At 44.1% G+C, this 16409-nt stretch overlaps 1 protein-coding gene across 1 annotated transcript in view; it reads left to right on the top strand.

The window, feature by feature from the left end:
* The first annotated feature begins 551 nt into the window (after positions 1-551).
* The window catches only part of LOC140719772 (uncharacterized), a 66950-nt gene continuing 51092 nt past the window's right edge, over positions 552-16409 (top strand). The window contains exon 1 of the mRNA XM_073034639.1: positions 552-2896. Coding sequence (XP_072890740.1) covers positions 1114-2896 — 1783 coding nt within the window. The 5' untranslated portion in view covers positions 552-1113. The remainder of the gene's footprint in view (positions 2897-16409) is intronic.

Raw genomic sequence — 16409 nt, 5'->3', positions numbered from 1 at the left:
GATGCTGAAGATGTTCTATAGGTCAGTTGTGGAGAGCGCCCTCTTCTTTGTGGTGGCGTGTTGGGGAGGAAGCATTAAGAAGAGGGACGCCTCCCGTCTTAATAAGCTGGTAAGGAAGGCGGGCTCTGTCGTGGGCAAAGTACTGGAGAGTATAACATCGGTAGCTGAGCGAAGGGCGCTGAGTATGCTACGGTCAATTATGGATAACTCTGAACATCCTCTACATAGCACCATCCAGAGACAGAGAAGCAGTTTCAGCGACAGGTTACTATCGATGCAATGCTCCTCAGACAGGATGAAGAGGTCAATACTCCCCAATGCCATTAGGCTCTACAATTCTACCGCCAGGACTTAAGAACTTTTTAAAAGCTATTATTAATGCTTTTTGAGATAGTGATTTAGATGCATATCATATTCTTTACTGAGTTAAGTATTGTATGTAATTAGTTTTGCTACAACAAGTGTATGGGACATTGGAAAAAAAGTTGAATTTCCCCATGGGGATGAATAAAGTATCTATCTATCTATCTAAAGGAATTAGAGATGAAACGGGGTCATGAGCTCCAGCTAAAGCAGCTAGAAGCAGAAGCAGAAGAGAAAGAGAAACAAAGGAGCCATGAATTGGAGCTGGACAGGCGAAAGCAAGAGCGAAGATCTCAAGGGCAAGAGAGAGAGGAGGGGTTTGATGTTAGTCGGGTGTTGAGGTTGGTCCCCCCCTTCGAGGAGACGGATGTTGATAGTTATTTCTTGCTTTTTGAAAAGGTGGCAGTGAATCAGAAGTGGCCCAGAGAGCAGTGGGTGGCGTTGTTACAAAGTGTGTTACGAGGGAAAGCACAGCAGGCATATGCTGCGTTGCCCCCAGAAGGGGAAGGGAATTATGATCAAGTAAAGGAGGCCATTCTCCGAGGTTACGAGTTAGTGCCTGAGGCGTATAGACAAAGGTTCCGAAATTTAAGAAAAGGATAGAATCAAACGTATACCGAGCTAGCCCATGAGAAGGGTGTGCTCTTGGACTGTTGGTGCACCGCGGAAAAGGTGGCCGAGAATTATGGGCGTATCAGGGAGTTATTTTTGATTGAGGAATTTAAAGGTTGTGTTCCGGAAGAGATCCGGATGTATTTGAATGAGAGGACGAATCAGTCCATCTCAGAAATTGCTAGGTTTGCAGATGAATATGCCCTAACCCACAAGACAAAGTTTTCCTTGCCAAAAAGTTACCAGAGAGACCGTGGGAACGGTAGAGAAAGTCCGCCGGCTGAGGCGGAGATCCTGCTGGGAGCTAGTGGTAAAATTGAGGAGGAGAGGCAAGATGGCAGGAGAGGTCCTGGCTTGACCTGTTTTAATTGTGGAAAGGTGGGTCATATTGCATCTAAATGCTTTGCTCCGAGAAAGGAGCCAGAGAGAGGGAAAGCAGCGATCCCTATCGGGTGTGCAGTGGTAATCAGAAAATCGGCAAGAGGGTCCCAGGGGAGCAGGAAGCGCGAGGGGTCGGAGATTTATATGTCACATGGAACCGTGTCTGTGAGGAAGGGGGACCCGTCAATTCCCGTACGGATTTGGAGAGACACGGGGGCGGAGCTATCATTAATTAGCCGTAACGTATTACAATTCGGACCTCCGACGGGCGAGGTAGCCCTGAGAGGAATAGGAAAAGGGACAGAAAGGGTGTCTTTGCGTAGGGTCATTTTGGATTGTGAGCTGGTGTATGGATCAGTTGAAATGGGGGTGCCATCAGAATTCCCGAGAACTGACGTGGATGTCCTCCTTGGGAACGATTTAGCAGGAGGAAAAGTTTGGTCGGCCATGACTATGACCCGCCGACCGGTGCGTGTTGAGGCCCCGCCCATAGAGTCTTCGAGCTATCCCGCATGCGCGGACACTCGCAGCCTGTCGAGAGCGGCAGCTGAGAACGGGAGCAGTTTAAAATTGGCCAGTTTTGATTTGGCCCAGACGTCTTTACCGACCCTGTGCCACGAGGGTTTCGAGGGTGGTAAAACGAGGAATAGTAACATAAAAGGGGGTAAGGGAGAGAAGGTAGAGCTGTCCTTAGCGAAGAAAAAGGTCCTAGAGGTAGGAAATAAAGATGAGAAACAGATAAAGCTGTTAAAAGGTCCAGGGTTGGACATGGATGTTCTGTCTGGTTTGGCAGGACTGTTTGAAGAAGTTGAAAATTCTAAAGGTGTTCCCGATAATGAAATGAGGGCAGTCCTAGATGAAAAGGATGCCATTACCTTGAAGAAGTCTGCTGGGTTGGCAGATGGGGTTGTTTCAGCCCGCGGGGTTGAGTTTACTCCGGAAGTGAGTTGCCCAGAGAGTAACTGGGAGGATCAGGGGAATTTAGAATTTGAAAAGGGTACGGGTATTGAAAGCCTGGAAGAGGCCAATGTCCCGTTTGAGTGTGTCCAAGATGGGGATGCACGTAGTCCTGAACCTAGTCACGGAGCTCAGAAAAAGTCTGAGGTATTTGACTCAGCTGGACGAGACGGTCGTCCTTTTGGAGCAGATAGACTTGGTTCGGGAAAGAAGGGGTTAACCTTGGGAAGTGTGAGTTCCCAGATGGTTGTGCTGAAGGGGGTGTTCAGAGTTAATGTGGAGTTTACGAATGGGGAGATAACTGTTGTTGTGGAGGAGAACGGTAAATCTGTAGTTCCCAAATCGAATGAAAAAAAGTTAAAGTCCAGATTGATGCCTGCGCATCGATTACAGGTTGATTTGGAATGTAAGGGTGCCTCACACGCTATTGTTATTCAAGAAAGCGCTGTGAGGAAGCCAAAATTTAAATGCGGCCGGAGAAAAAGGTTCGAACTGAAACACATCAGCCTGCATGGTCTTGACAAAAGGGTTAACTACCTGTGTAGCATTAAAGAATTGGGTGGAAATTCCCATGATGGACTAGGTTGGGGACACAGAGTTAAGAGAATAACCCTCGTGGAAAGGAAAGGCGGGAGAGTACCTCGCCAAATTACTCAAGTTCCCCACGGGGGGACTCTCCGGAAAAGAGGCAATGGTTAATAGAAAATGCCATTTTTAAACAGCAACGCCGGTTGTACGGGTTTGCGCCAAAGCCTGTGACTAATAAAGACAACCCCTTTGGAGACCTGCCGGTGAAATAACACGACCGTAGCGATTAGTATTTGTATAAACTTTTGTAGATGCACCTAAGCTAAGATCACACCTCCTTAGTTTTGTTGCTGAAGAAAATAAATAAATAGGTGGTTATTGAGCTGAAGTTTGATGCTACCAGACTTTAGTACGGTACGCGATGTTAAGATATTAAAGAAAGGGACACTGTAATTGTTACCTGTTTAGATACTGACTTGAATGTATAACGGTAGTACTCTGTGAAGAGAGGAGCTTGTGTATTGTGTTAGAAAAAAAATCCTATAAGACTCTGTACCAACTTGTTTTTAACCGCTGGTAAAAAACTTTTAAGAGGGGAGGTGTTATGACCCCAGCCCCCTCCTTTGTGAGATTCGCAAGAGCCCTAGTCAAGGGGGGGGTCAAATGACCCAAGAGAGAGAGGGAGACGTGCTGAAGACCACGTTCCCCTGGGAAGCAGAATAAAGCGACTCTTTGACTATTGTCTCATGAAGACCACGTGTAAAGCCCTCGGGCAAAGTGGGCTGGTTGAGAGAGAGATTGACACCGGCGATCCCGTGAGGAAGTATAAAGGAGGGTCTGGGGGGGGGGAGGACCCCTTCCGACGCACCAGACGACACGCGAGAAATCCTGTGACAGCGTTTTGATAGCGACAGCCGGTGGTGGGGTTCGTGTGCGTCTTTTCCTTGCCTGGGATTGGCGACCCCACAACGGAAGAACGGCTTAGCTACAGGGGAGGCCACAGATGAGAGTCCATTCCCCAACGAGGCTCCGACAAACCGAACTCTTCCAGGTTGGAAAACCAGTCGGGTAACTGTTTCATCCCCATCTCTCTCTCTCTTTCTAACAAAAGTGCACCAACGCGACACCACAACAACGGCAGCGGGTGGAACTGCAGTGACCGCAAAAGACTTTTAGATATCCAGTAAACAATATATATCTACATTACCCCTAGACAACGATAGAGCTTATTTCTGATTGATTATTACTATACCTGTGCTTTAGATTGAGTTGTGACGACGTATATGATCTGAATGTTTTGTATTAACCATACGTTTGTGCCCCTTTATAAATAAAAACGTTTGAAAATAGTAGTATCAGGCTTCGGTGGACCCATCTATCTTTGCTGGTAAATTACCCGGTTACTGGGGAACGTAACAGTTGCCATGGGTGGCTGTGGAGGCTAAATCATTAGGTATATTTAAGGTAGAGTTTCATAAATTCTTGATTAGTCAGGACATGAAGGGTTACGGGGGTAAGGCAGGAGATTGAGGCTGAAAGGAAAATTGGATCAGCCATGATGAAATGGCAAAGTAGACTCAGTGGGCCAAATGGCCTACTCCTTCTCCTATATCTTATGGTCTAAATAGTCATCACAAACTGGGGTCTTCCTTGATTACATGACTTTTTCTGAGCCTTATCATGCCTTCATTCTTCTTGAAGCATTGCAGATGCATCTTCTTGGCTGTTGGATTTGAGGTCAAAACACTGGGACAGGCATGTCCCAGTTTCACTGGGGTATGAGGTCAGATGGTTAACCTCACCTGGTTTAGCCCGCCTTTCAAAGCAGTGCACTGGGGTGTGGCTGCTGACCCATATAAACAGCTACTTGGAGCTACAGGTGAGAGCTGAATGTCTAGTGGGGACCAGAAGTGAGCAATCTGCCCCAAAAAGTACACCAAAGGTGCTACCCCTCCCTGGACACACTATACACAGCAGCATGCACCAGATGAATTCCTCCATTGATAACTAATAGGAACTAAGACAGTTTTAAAGTATAGTAGTAGCATTGGTATTGTTCTAATATGTTCTGTATTTCACTGAAATAAATAATTTGTGTTACATCCCCCGTGGGTATCTTGTGACTGTTTTATGACCATGATGTAATTGAGTATCTAGTGAGCATGATGTAATGGTCTTATGATGGTGGGGTGATGTCATTTCCCGCCAGTGTGAGGTCACGTGGTGACATGTTCTGAATAGGTATAAAACTGGAAAGCCTGCTGTGACACAGGAGTTTTTGTGTTGAGATGTCATTTAAGTCATCAGTTACTCCGTTATGCTGCATATTTGGTTTCATGATGCAGTTTCGTTTTAAAGTGGAGTTTTAATTTCTACTGTAAGGTTCATAATCATTGTGCTGGCAGTTTTTAAAATCGCTGCCAGTTATGTTTGACGTATCCTTGATTTAATTTTAAAGTCTTAAGAATTGGAGTGTGAAGATTTTCCCAAAGTACGGGAACCTGAAGGATCGAGTAAAGTTCGGCGGTTTACTACAGGATCGACCTTATTGGATCTTCGTTCAAGGAAATAGTAACCTGCATCTGAGATAATCCCTGCTGTAAGAGCAGAAAGGGTTGGGCAGTGTTATTCACCAGGAAAAGGTCAGTTCCTTTAAGCCGTTTTTATTTCCTTCATCGTGAGTCTTTCGGGCAGGGCGTATTTCGGCTGGGATCAGCAGTAACATCATATTATTGAGGAATTCTTCAAGAAAGTCTCTCCTAATTGACTGCATAAATCATTTGGACTTTCGCATTCACCTCTTTAAGAACTGTGTTTGCATCTATCGCTTTAAGAACTATCCGAGTTGCCATATAGCAGTTAACTTCCAGTTAAGTTAGTCGTTTGTTTACGTTTTTTTTAACAGAGTTAAATAAATGTTTTTGTTTATAAAAAACATGTCTCTATTCTATATTCATTGTTGTCAGAGACATACCGTAACATTTGTTACTCAGTTAAACAGTGGTTTGTCTTTTTCTTATATGCCTTTTTAATTCTTTCCATGAAACTTTGGCTAATTGGGCCAAAATGTATTGGTCCTGATATGTCCCAATTAACCAGATTCCACTTTACATAAAATATTATGCATGTAAAACATAAAGTTTAATTAACTTGATAATTAATAAGCTTGAATTAATGGAATGGTGGCATAGGGATTAGCATAACACTTTACAGCTCCAGCTGTAATATTGGGTTTTAATTCCCATTGTTGTCTGTACAGAACTTGTACATTCTCTCCATTCTGCATGGGTTTCCTCTGGGTGCTCTGGTTTCCTCCCACATTCCAAAGACATGCAAGTTAAGGTTAGTCAATTATGAGCAGGCTATATTGGTGCTGAAAGTATGGCAACAATTGTGGGCTGTCCCTGCACATCCTTAGGTGTGTTGGTTTTTAACACCAGCAATGAATTTCACTGCATATTTTGATGCACATGTTATAAATAAAACTAATCTTTAATTTCTATCTTTGAAATTTGGATGCCTGTGGAACTCACTGCACTGGTGAGTTATACCTAATAAAATCAAACCTTGGTTCATTTAATTTCCAGCCCTGAGTTGTTTTGTTATGTCAGTAATTATTTTACCATCCAGTAATTGACTACAATTTAGCTGACAATAATTTGGCAGCAATGTTTTTGCGAGCGTAATTCATCTGTTGTGAACTGAGTGATGAGGAGGTTTCTGTATGAACTCCCTAAGTGAATGGTTGTTAGCATATGATAGGTGGAGTATACAGGAGTGCTCAGCACAGATCAGCAAGAGCTACATTCCAGTCTCAGGCTGTGCTGACTTTCTTGTATGAGACCTACAGCGACAATCACTACTCCTATAGACCATATAGAAAGAAATAGTTACATTAATTTCTGTCCACTAAAGGTCTCTTATAGCACTTTATGGAAACATGGCTCAGAGACAAGATCAATGTGTGGTTATATTTGTAAAATCAAAACAAGGTCACTCATTGATTGTGCCGGAAGCTGTTCCTGTCCTTGTCAAACAAATCAGCCAGCAAAGATAGAACATAGAACAGTACAGCACAGTACAGCCCCTTTGACCCACAATGCTGTGCTGACCCTTAAACACTGCCTCCCATATATCCCCCACCTTAAATTCCTCCATATACCTGTCTAGTAGTCTCTTAAATTTCACTAGTGTATCTGCCTCCACCACAGACTCAGGCAGTACATTTCACGCACCAACCACTCTGAGTAAAAAACCACCTTCTAATATCCCCCTTGAACTTTCCTCCCCTTACTTTAAAGCCATGTCCTCTTGTATTGAGCAGTAGTGCCCTGGGGAAGAGGTGCTAGTTGTCCACTCTATATATTCCTCTTAATATCATGTATACCTCTATCATGTCTCCTCTCATCCTTCTTCTCTCCAGAGAGTAAAGCCCTAGCTCCCTATATCTCTGATCATAATGCATACTTTCTAAACCAGGCAGCATCCTGGTAAATCTCTTCTTTCCAATGCTTCCACGTCCTTCCTATAGTGAGGCGACCAGAACTGGACACAGTACTCCAAGTGTGGCCTAACCAGAGTTTTATAGAGCTGCATCATTATCCTGCGACTCTTAAACTCTATCTTACGACTTATGAAAGCTAACACCCCGTAAGCTTTCTTAACTAACCTATCTACCTGTGAGGGAACTTACAGAGATCTGTGGACATATTCCTCCGAGATCCCTCTGCTCCTCCACACTCCCAAGTATCCTGCCATTTACTTTGTACTCTGCCTTGGAGTTTGTCCTTCCAAAGTGTACCACCTCACACTTCTCTGGGTTGAACTCCATCTGCCACTTCTCAGCCCACTTCTGCATCATATCAATGTCTCTCTGTGATCTTCGACAATCCTCTACTCTATCCACAACACCACCAAGCTTTGTGACATATGCAAACTTGCCAACCCACCCTTCTACCCCCACATCCAAGTCATTAATAAAAAATCAAGAGAAGTAGAGGTCTCAGAACCGATCCTTGTGGGATACCACTAGTCACAGCCCTCCAATCCGAATGTACTCCCTCCACTACGACCTTCTGCTTTCTGCAGGCAAGCCAATTCTGAATCTATCTGGCCAAGCTTCCCTGGATCCCATGCCTTCTGACTTTCTGAATAAGCCTATCGTGTGGAACCTTGTCAAATGCATTCTTTATCTTCTTTATATGCATTCTTTACCCTACCATTCTTTATCTTCCTCACTGGGACAAATTTATCCTTAACATCCTGCAAGAGATCCCTAAACATCGACCACATATCCATAGTACATTTCCCTGCAAAACCATCATTCCAAATTCACACCCGCAAGTTCTAGGCTTATAGCCTCATAACTTGCCCTTCCCCAATTAAAAGTTTTCCTGTCCTCTGTGACTCTACTGTTTTCCATGATGATGCTAAAGGCCAGGGAGCAGTGGTCACTGTCCCCCAGATGCTCACCCACTGAGAGATCTGTGACCTGACCCAGTTCATTACCTAATACTAGATCCAGTATGGCATTCCCCCTTGTCAGCCTGTCAACATACCGTGATAGGAATCCATCCTGGACACCCTTAACAAACACTGCCCCATCAAAACCATTGGAACTAATCAAGTGCCAATCAATATTAGGGAAGTTAAAGTCACCCATGATAACAACCCTGTTATTTTTGCACTTTTCCAAAATCTGCCTCCCAATCTGCTCCTCGGTATCTCTGCTGCTACCAGGGGACCTATAGAATACTCCCAATAGAGTAACTTCTCCCTTCCTGTTCCGGACTTCCACCCATATTGACTCAAAAGAGGATCCTGCTACATCACCCACCCTGTAGCTGTAATAGTATCCCTGACCAGTAATGCCACCCTTTTTCCTCCCTCTCTATCCCTATTAAAGCACTGAAAACCAGGAATATTGAGAATCCATTCCTGCCCTGGTGCCAGCCAAGTCTCTGTAATGGCCACTACATTATAATTCCAAGTATGTATCCAAGCTCTCAGTTCATCACCTTTGTTCCAATGCAAGAAGCATCGAAGTACACGCACTTTAGCCCTTCTACCTTACTACCTTTACACCCTTTATTCTGCTTCTCTTTCCTCAAAGCCTCTTTATATGTTAGACCTGGCTTTACTCCATGCACTATACTTTCAGTTCTCGCATGACCTTTATCCTCCTCCACCTCACTATCTGCTCTAACACTCTGGTTCCCCTCCCCCTGCATATCTAGTCTAAACCCCCTGGAGCAGCACTAGCAAATCTTCCCGCAAGGATATTAGTCCCCCTCCAGTTCAGGTGAAGCCCGTCCTGTCGGAACTGGTCCCACGTTCCCTGGTACAAGGCCCAATTGTCCAGAAACATGAAACCCTCCCTCCTGCACCAACTCCTTAGCCACATATTTAGCTGCATTATCTTCCTATTTCTAGCCTCTCTAGCACATGGCACTGGTAGCAATCCTGACATTGCAACCCTGGAGGTCCTGTACTTCAACTTTGCACCAGCTCCCTGAACTCTCTTTGCAGGACCTCCTCCTTCTTCCTATCCAAATCATTGGTCCCTACATGGACCACGACATCTGGCTGTTCACCCTCCCTCTTGAGAATACTGAGAACTCAATCTGAGATATTGCAGACCCTGATACCAGAGAGGCAACAGACCATCCAAGATTCTCAATCTCTCCCACAGAACCTCTTATCTGTCCCCCTAACTATCGAATCCCCTATCACTACTGCTCTCCTCTTTTCCCTCCTTCCCTTCTGAGCTGAGGGTCCAGTCTCGGTGGCAGAGACGTGACCACTGCAACTTGTCCCTGCTAGGTCATCCCCACCAACAGTATCCAAAACAGTATACTTATTATTGATGGGAATGGCCACAGGGGTGCTCTGCTCTTCCTGTCTCCTGACTCTTAGGGGTGACTATCTCCCTGAAACTCCTGTCTATTTCTGCCTCTGTCTCACGAATGATCTGAAGCTCATCCAGCTCCCTAACACGGTTTGTCAGGAGCTGCAGCTGGATGCACCTTTTGCAGGTGTAGTCATCAGGGACAGCTGTGCTCACCCTGACTTCACACATACTGCAAACGGAGCACCTGACTGCCCTAACTGCTGCCTTCATTACCTACTTCTAAGTTAATTATTAGTTAAAGGAGCTTACCCGGCCTTAACTCACTGGGAGCAAGCTCGACTTCAGCCTCTGCTCACCAAAGCCTTCCTACTCTGTCGCCCGCTCCTCCGACGCCTGCTCCATTAATCTGCTCGCTTTTTAAACTCTCCCGCTGTCTCAGAGGCCGACCTTCACATGCTTGCACAGTCGTGCCCCATTCAAACTGCTGAAGAAATGACCACGCACAGACACATGCACTCTCACATTAATTCTTATATTATCTGCATCACTTATGCTCTGAGGATAAGGAGGTAAGAGAAAGAAGATGTGGTTGGCCATTGGGCCCCTTGTACCTGCTCCACCTGGTAGTGGTCACACCCAGTCTTTCCACTTCAATAGCACTTTCTGGTAATACCCACCCACCTCTATCCCCCATCTCTTATTCTCTCAATTATTTAATAACCTGTTAGTCTCCATTTAGATAGATTCAGCCTTCACACTTCACTAAAAGAAATTCCAAAGATTCAGTATCCTCTGTGTGAAGAAATGTCTTAAGTCTTGTATAGCTAACTGCTTGTTTTGAAACTGTCATCATTGATTCTGCATACCCCAGAGAGGGAAAAAATTAACCCTGTGCCTGTCCTGTCATGTTCTGCAAAACCTTACATTTCAATGAGATCATCTTTATGGGCAAGATGATACTGAGCTGTGTACTCCATTGAGGTTGTGTCTCAGATTTAGTTGTTTTTTTTTGGTTGGTTGGGGGACAGAGAGGAGTTGGGCATCAGGTAAGAGTTTAAAGACAGGGATGTGGGGGAATTAGAGGACATATGGGAGTCTGAGCCTCCACTCCAAGTTCAAAGGCCAGCAACGTGGCTGTGGCTGGATATCAGGTAGGCAGATCAGCAAGGACAAATCCAGTGATCACACCAAAGCAGTGAGTCAACTATGGGTACAGGACTGAAGTTTCATGCAGGCAAGAGGCATAAGCAATGTTGACTCCCTAAATACATGAATCAATGAGATTGGAGCTCAAGGCCTAGTGTTCAGATCACTTCCTCAGCAAGTTTGGAGTTTGAGTCCTCATTCACTATCATCATCAAGTCATGGGTTGATTGCGAAGATCGGAGCCTGAAGGTTGATCTGAAGTCCAGCAGGCTTGATGGCTGGAGGCCCAAGTCTATGAAACTGCAGACTTCATTGGCGAAGTCAAAGGATGAATCTCTGCAAATTCATGAGTCAGCTGTAGGTTAGACTGTATATGTGGTTGAGTTGGAGGAATTGGGCTGATTTGCTTTGTTGCTTGGTATGTTGTTTGTTTATTGTGTTTTGTGTTGTTCTGCCAAGCATTGTGGATATATTACGTTGCTGCTGGAAAGTGTGGGGCACTTGCGGTCTTCCTCCACTGTTCTTCCTTGACTGTTGGTGTACATGACATATTACCCTTGAGAAAATATAGGGCCAGTCTGCATAACCTGTCCTCATACAACAGACTCAGCCTCTCAAGAAGCCTTTTGGTGAACTGCTGCTCTCCTTCCATTGCAAGTACATTGCCTTAGTTGTGTGGGGAGGGGTGGTGTTTCTGTTAAGGATTGTGGGTAATGTGCAAGTGAACCTACATCCATGCAGCTCTACATTGATTGGGAGAGAGCTTCACTGAGCACCTGCATTCTGTCCACAAGAAAAAGCAGGAACTCTTGATGGCCACCCACAAGACCATAAGATATAGGAGCAGAAGTAGGCCATTCGGCCCATCAAGCCTGCTCTGCCATTCAATCATGGGCTGATCCAATTCTTCCAGGCATCCCCACTCCCCTGGTTTTTCCTCATACCCTTTAATTCCCTGGCTAATCAAGAACCTATCTACCTCTGTCTTAAATACACCCAATGATTTGGCCTCCAAAGCCGCTCATGACAACAAATTCCACAGACTAAAGTAATTTCTCCGCATTTCAGTTCTAAAAGGACGTCCTCGTGCCCTCTTGTCCTGGAATCTCTTACCATGGCAAATAACTTTGCCATATCTAATCTGTTCAGGCCTTTTAACATTTGCAATGTTTCTATGAGATCCCCCCTCATTCTCCTGAACTCCAGGGAATACAGCCCAAGAGCTGCCAAATGTTCCTCATACAGTAACCCTTTCATTCCTGGAATCATTCTTGTGAATCTTCTCTGAACCTTCTCCAATGTCAGTATTTCCTTTCTAAACTAAGGAGACCAAAACTGCATACAATACTCCAAGTGTGGTCTCATGAGTGCCTTATAGAGCCTCAACATCACATCCCTTCTCTTATATTCTATAACTCTAGAAATGAATGCCAACATTGCATTCCCACATTTTTCTCCCACTCCTGATTAAGGGTCTTGGCCGGAAACGTCACCTGTTCTTCTCTTTTCCATAGATTCTGCTTGGCCTGCTGAGATCCTCCAGCATTTTATGTGAGTTGCAAGGCCAACTTTATGTATCTGTGGCTTTCTCAGGTACCACAGTCTTCTGGCTCAATCAGGATCAGGTAATCCAGGCCAGCTGAGGACTGTCTTACAGGTCTCCAATGTTTCCAGCCTTACCAAGCTGAGTCAAAGGAAATGCACACAATACATTGTATTAGAGGGTTTTTTAACAGTCTATTAATAAACATCAGTTCAAAATTATTGCCATATCTGCAATGTCCAATCACTTCCTTACTGTATCAATATATTTTAAATGTGAGTTTTTTTCTGATTTGACAGCTTAAATGTGCTGGACAAGTTGGACAGGAAATGAAATGGCTATCCAGAGTCCCAAATCAATATTCAATAGCCCAGCTCTGTGCAGGCAAGCTAACTCATCAGCTAGACAGCAAATCAATTTGCTTCCTATTTGAATTATTCATTGCTTTTACACAGCCTATTTTGTACAGAAGATCTGAGTAAGGACTTTCATTCTGCCAAGAGATGCATTGTGTGTTGCAGCCCCACATGTGTCCTGCACGCCATGCAAGGCAGTGTGGGGTGCATTCAATATTATGTACCAGCTGGGTGAGTACAGTAATTAACAGCTTCACCGGAAGTTGAAGAGAAGTTTCTTAAAATGTTATTTATTTACTTAGAGACAGTACCATGATGTTCCAACCCAATGAGCCCACGCCATTCAATTATACCCATCTGGCCAATTAAACTACTAACCCACATGTCTTTGGAATGTGGGAGAAAACCGGAGCATCTGGAGGAAATCCACAGATCACAGGGACCAACACAGTCTGGGAACATGCTGGGAGCAGACCACAAGCGTCGTCATGCTCCTGGTACCATATAAGTTTGTAATGTGGGAGGAAACAGGGAGATTGTACAAACTCTTTACAGACAGGGGAGGGAATTGAGCCTGTGTTGCTGGCACTGTGAAGTTTTATGCTAACCACTACAAGTACCTGGGGCTGCACCTGGATGACAGACTTGAGTGGAACACCAACACAGAGGCTGTGTACAAGAAGGGCCAGAGTCACCTCTACTTCCTGAGGAGACTGTCGTCCTTTGGAGTATGCAGGCCTCTCCTTCACATGTTCTACCAGTCTGTTGTCACCAGTACAATCTTCTATGTGGTGGTGTACTGGGGCAATGGCATCAACACGGATGAGGCCAACAGGCTCAATAAACTGATTAGAAGGACTGGCTGTGTTATAGGAGTCAAACTGGAGACACTGGAGGTTGTGGTAAAACAAAGGGCTCCTTGAAAAGTCCTAGCAATTCTGGGCAATGTTTCGCATAGTCTGCAAGCCGCCTTGGCTGAACAGAGGAGCACTTTTAGTAATAGACTAAGACAGCTGCACTGCTCCAAAGAGCACTGCATGAGGTCGTTCTTACACCTGGCCTTTAGGCTCTATATACACAATCTATAGCAGTGAAAGTGATGACCCCCTCCTGTCAGACTGTTTGAGGTAACTTTTTTTTTCTTTCTTACTTCTCTTCTAATATTTGTATATCAGTGCACTTGTAATGTTACTGTGACACTGTAATTTCCTTTGGGATCTATAAAGTATCTATCGACACTACCGTGCCATCTGGGTTGCTGGTGCTGTGATTGGAAAACTCCAATTCATCTTTGACTAACTGATATTGGTTGATTTAAAGTGTTTGATGAGGTTGATGACCAGAATTCAACTGGCCACATTAAGGCTGTGAACTGCATTGGATGGTACAATCCTGATTCTTGCCAATGCCAAAACCTGGGCAAGTCTACGCTCTTTCTATGAACTGACTTCTTGGGCAGTGAATAACAACCACCTACCAAAGGGGACTGTTTTCCTCTTGTTATCACCCCATTCAATTGCCATGTAAATTAGTCTTCAGAATGGAAATCAGATGTCCATTGGGTATCATTGTTGATGTCCAGCACTGCTCAGTTACATAATTTGAAGTAATCAGGGTCACCGGTTCAATTCCCATGTCAGACCACAGTTCCCACAATTTGCCCAAAAACTTTAAGGATGCTGGTGGTTGGGATAGGTGGGAGGGAACAGTGGGGATAGTATTGGCCAATTAAGGTGTTGGTTACAGAGAAACTCACTTCACTTGAGGCTTTAAAAGGCATTGGTCAGACCACATTTGAAGTATTGTGAGCAGTTTTGGGCCCCTTATCTCAGACAGGATGTGCTGGCATGAAGAGGGTCCAGATGAGGTTAATAATAGTTATCCTGGGATTGAGAAAGTTAATGAATGAGGAGCATTTGATGATTCTGGGCCAGTAGTCAGTAGAGTTTAGAAAAATCATAGGAGAATCTCACTGAACATTGAAAAGCTTAGAGTGGACATGCAGAGAACGCTTCTAGTAGTGGGAAAGTCTAGGATCACAAGGCACAGCTGCAGAATAGGAGGATGATACTTTAGAACAGAGAAAAGGAGGAATTTCTTTAGCCAGGGGATGGTAAAACAGTGGAATTCATCATCTCAGATGGTTTTGGAGGCCAAGTCATTGGGTGTATTTAAAACGGATGTTGATAGGTTCTCGTTTAAAAAGGGCATTAAAGGTTATGGAGAGATGGCAGGGGAATAGGGTTGAGGGAAATTAAATCATCCATGATGAAATGGTGGATCAGACTCAGTGGGCCAAATGGGCTAATTCTACTCCTATCAGAATCAATATGTCATGAAATTTGTTGTTTTGCAGCAGCAGGGCCTAGTAATACATAATAATTTTTAAAAAATATATAAATTATAATAAATATATATTAATGTAATTGATAGTTTAAAAAAAAATTATCATGGATAGTGAAACCACGAACACCATCTCACTGTTTTTCATCTCTTTTTGCACTACTTATTTAATTTATATATATCTCTCTCTCTCTCACTATATATATACATATAAATAAAATGAAATAAGTAGTGCACAAAGAGATAATGAGTAGTGAGATAGTGTTCATAGATTCACTGCCTGTTCAGAAATCTAATGGTGGAGAGGGAGCAGCTGTTTCATAAATCACTGAGTGTGTGTCATTAGGCTCCTGTTTCTCCCTGATGGTAGCAATGAGAAGAAGGCATGGTCTGGGTGATGGGGGTCCTTAATGACGGATGCCGCCTTTTTGAGGCACCGAGGAGTATCAGTACCAACACCTCGACTCTGCTCCACTGAACGTATGTTACATTTTTTGACAATTGATTACTATGGTTGGCCACTGAAACATAAGGCATCATGCAAAGATGTCGAGCAATAAGTGCAAGATGGAAGAGCTTTGATGCCCCTTTTCACTGCCTAGCTGACTCCTGACACTGCAGCAGAGAGAATTAACTATCCATATCTAATCGATAATTTGTGAATAAGAGTGGACATTATTTGGTCTTGGAGAATGCAGTCATGTGGCTGGCCAACCAGTCTCTCAAAGACAGAAAAAGTCTCCATGAGGCTCTCAATGCTGAAGGTGCCCATTGTCTGTGCAAGTGTGGATGTTGTGTATGGCAGGACCACAGTATCTCAGTTACCTTTGGCCCTACTTTACATTGATGAGTCCCAGAGCTGAGCACCTCTGTGGAGATGAGCAGAGCTCAGAACATCAGACTCTGCATTGTAATATGTTATTAAATTGTTATATGGTTATATGGTAATCCCGACCACCACTTTTAATTGTAGTTTGATGTGAAGTGTGAATCAGCAGGTCAAGGGCAAAGATTAAGGTTATGCATGTGCACAGGTGTAGTGAAAAACTTACTTGTAGCAGCATTACAGGGACATGGTATCAGAAAGCACAGCATTCACAGGAAATTAAATTAAAACATAAATGATGCAAGTTATGCATGAAAGAACAGAATTACAACAAAAAAGAAGTCCATTGTAGGGCAATGGGTTCATAGTGTTGCTACACTGAGGTAGTAACAAGGGTTGAGCAGGTTGGTCCTAGAAATAAATGAATTCTTGAAACTTAAAAAATGAGTTGTCTACCTGGGTCATTCCCAATGACTTGTAAAGCCTCATCGATGTAATGATGCA

The sequence above is a fragment of the Hemitrygon akajei genome, chromosome 32 (genome assembly GCF_048418815.1).
Source record: "Hemitrygon akajei chromosome 32, sHemAka1.3, whole genome shotgun sequence".
In the NCBI taxonomy this organism is placed as follows: Eukaryota; Metazoa; Chordata; class Chondrichthyes; order Myliobatiformes; family Dasyatidae; genus Hemitrygon; species Hemitrygon akajei.
This window is presented reverse-complemented; position numbering and strand designations above follow the sequence as displayed.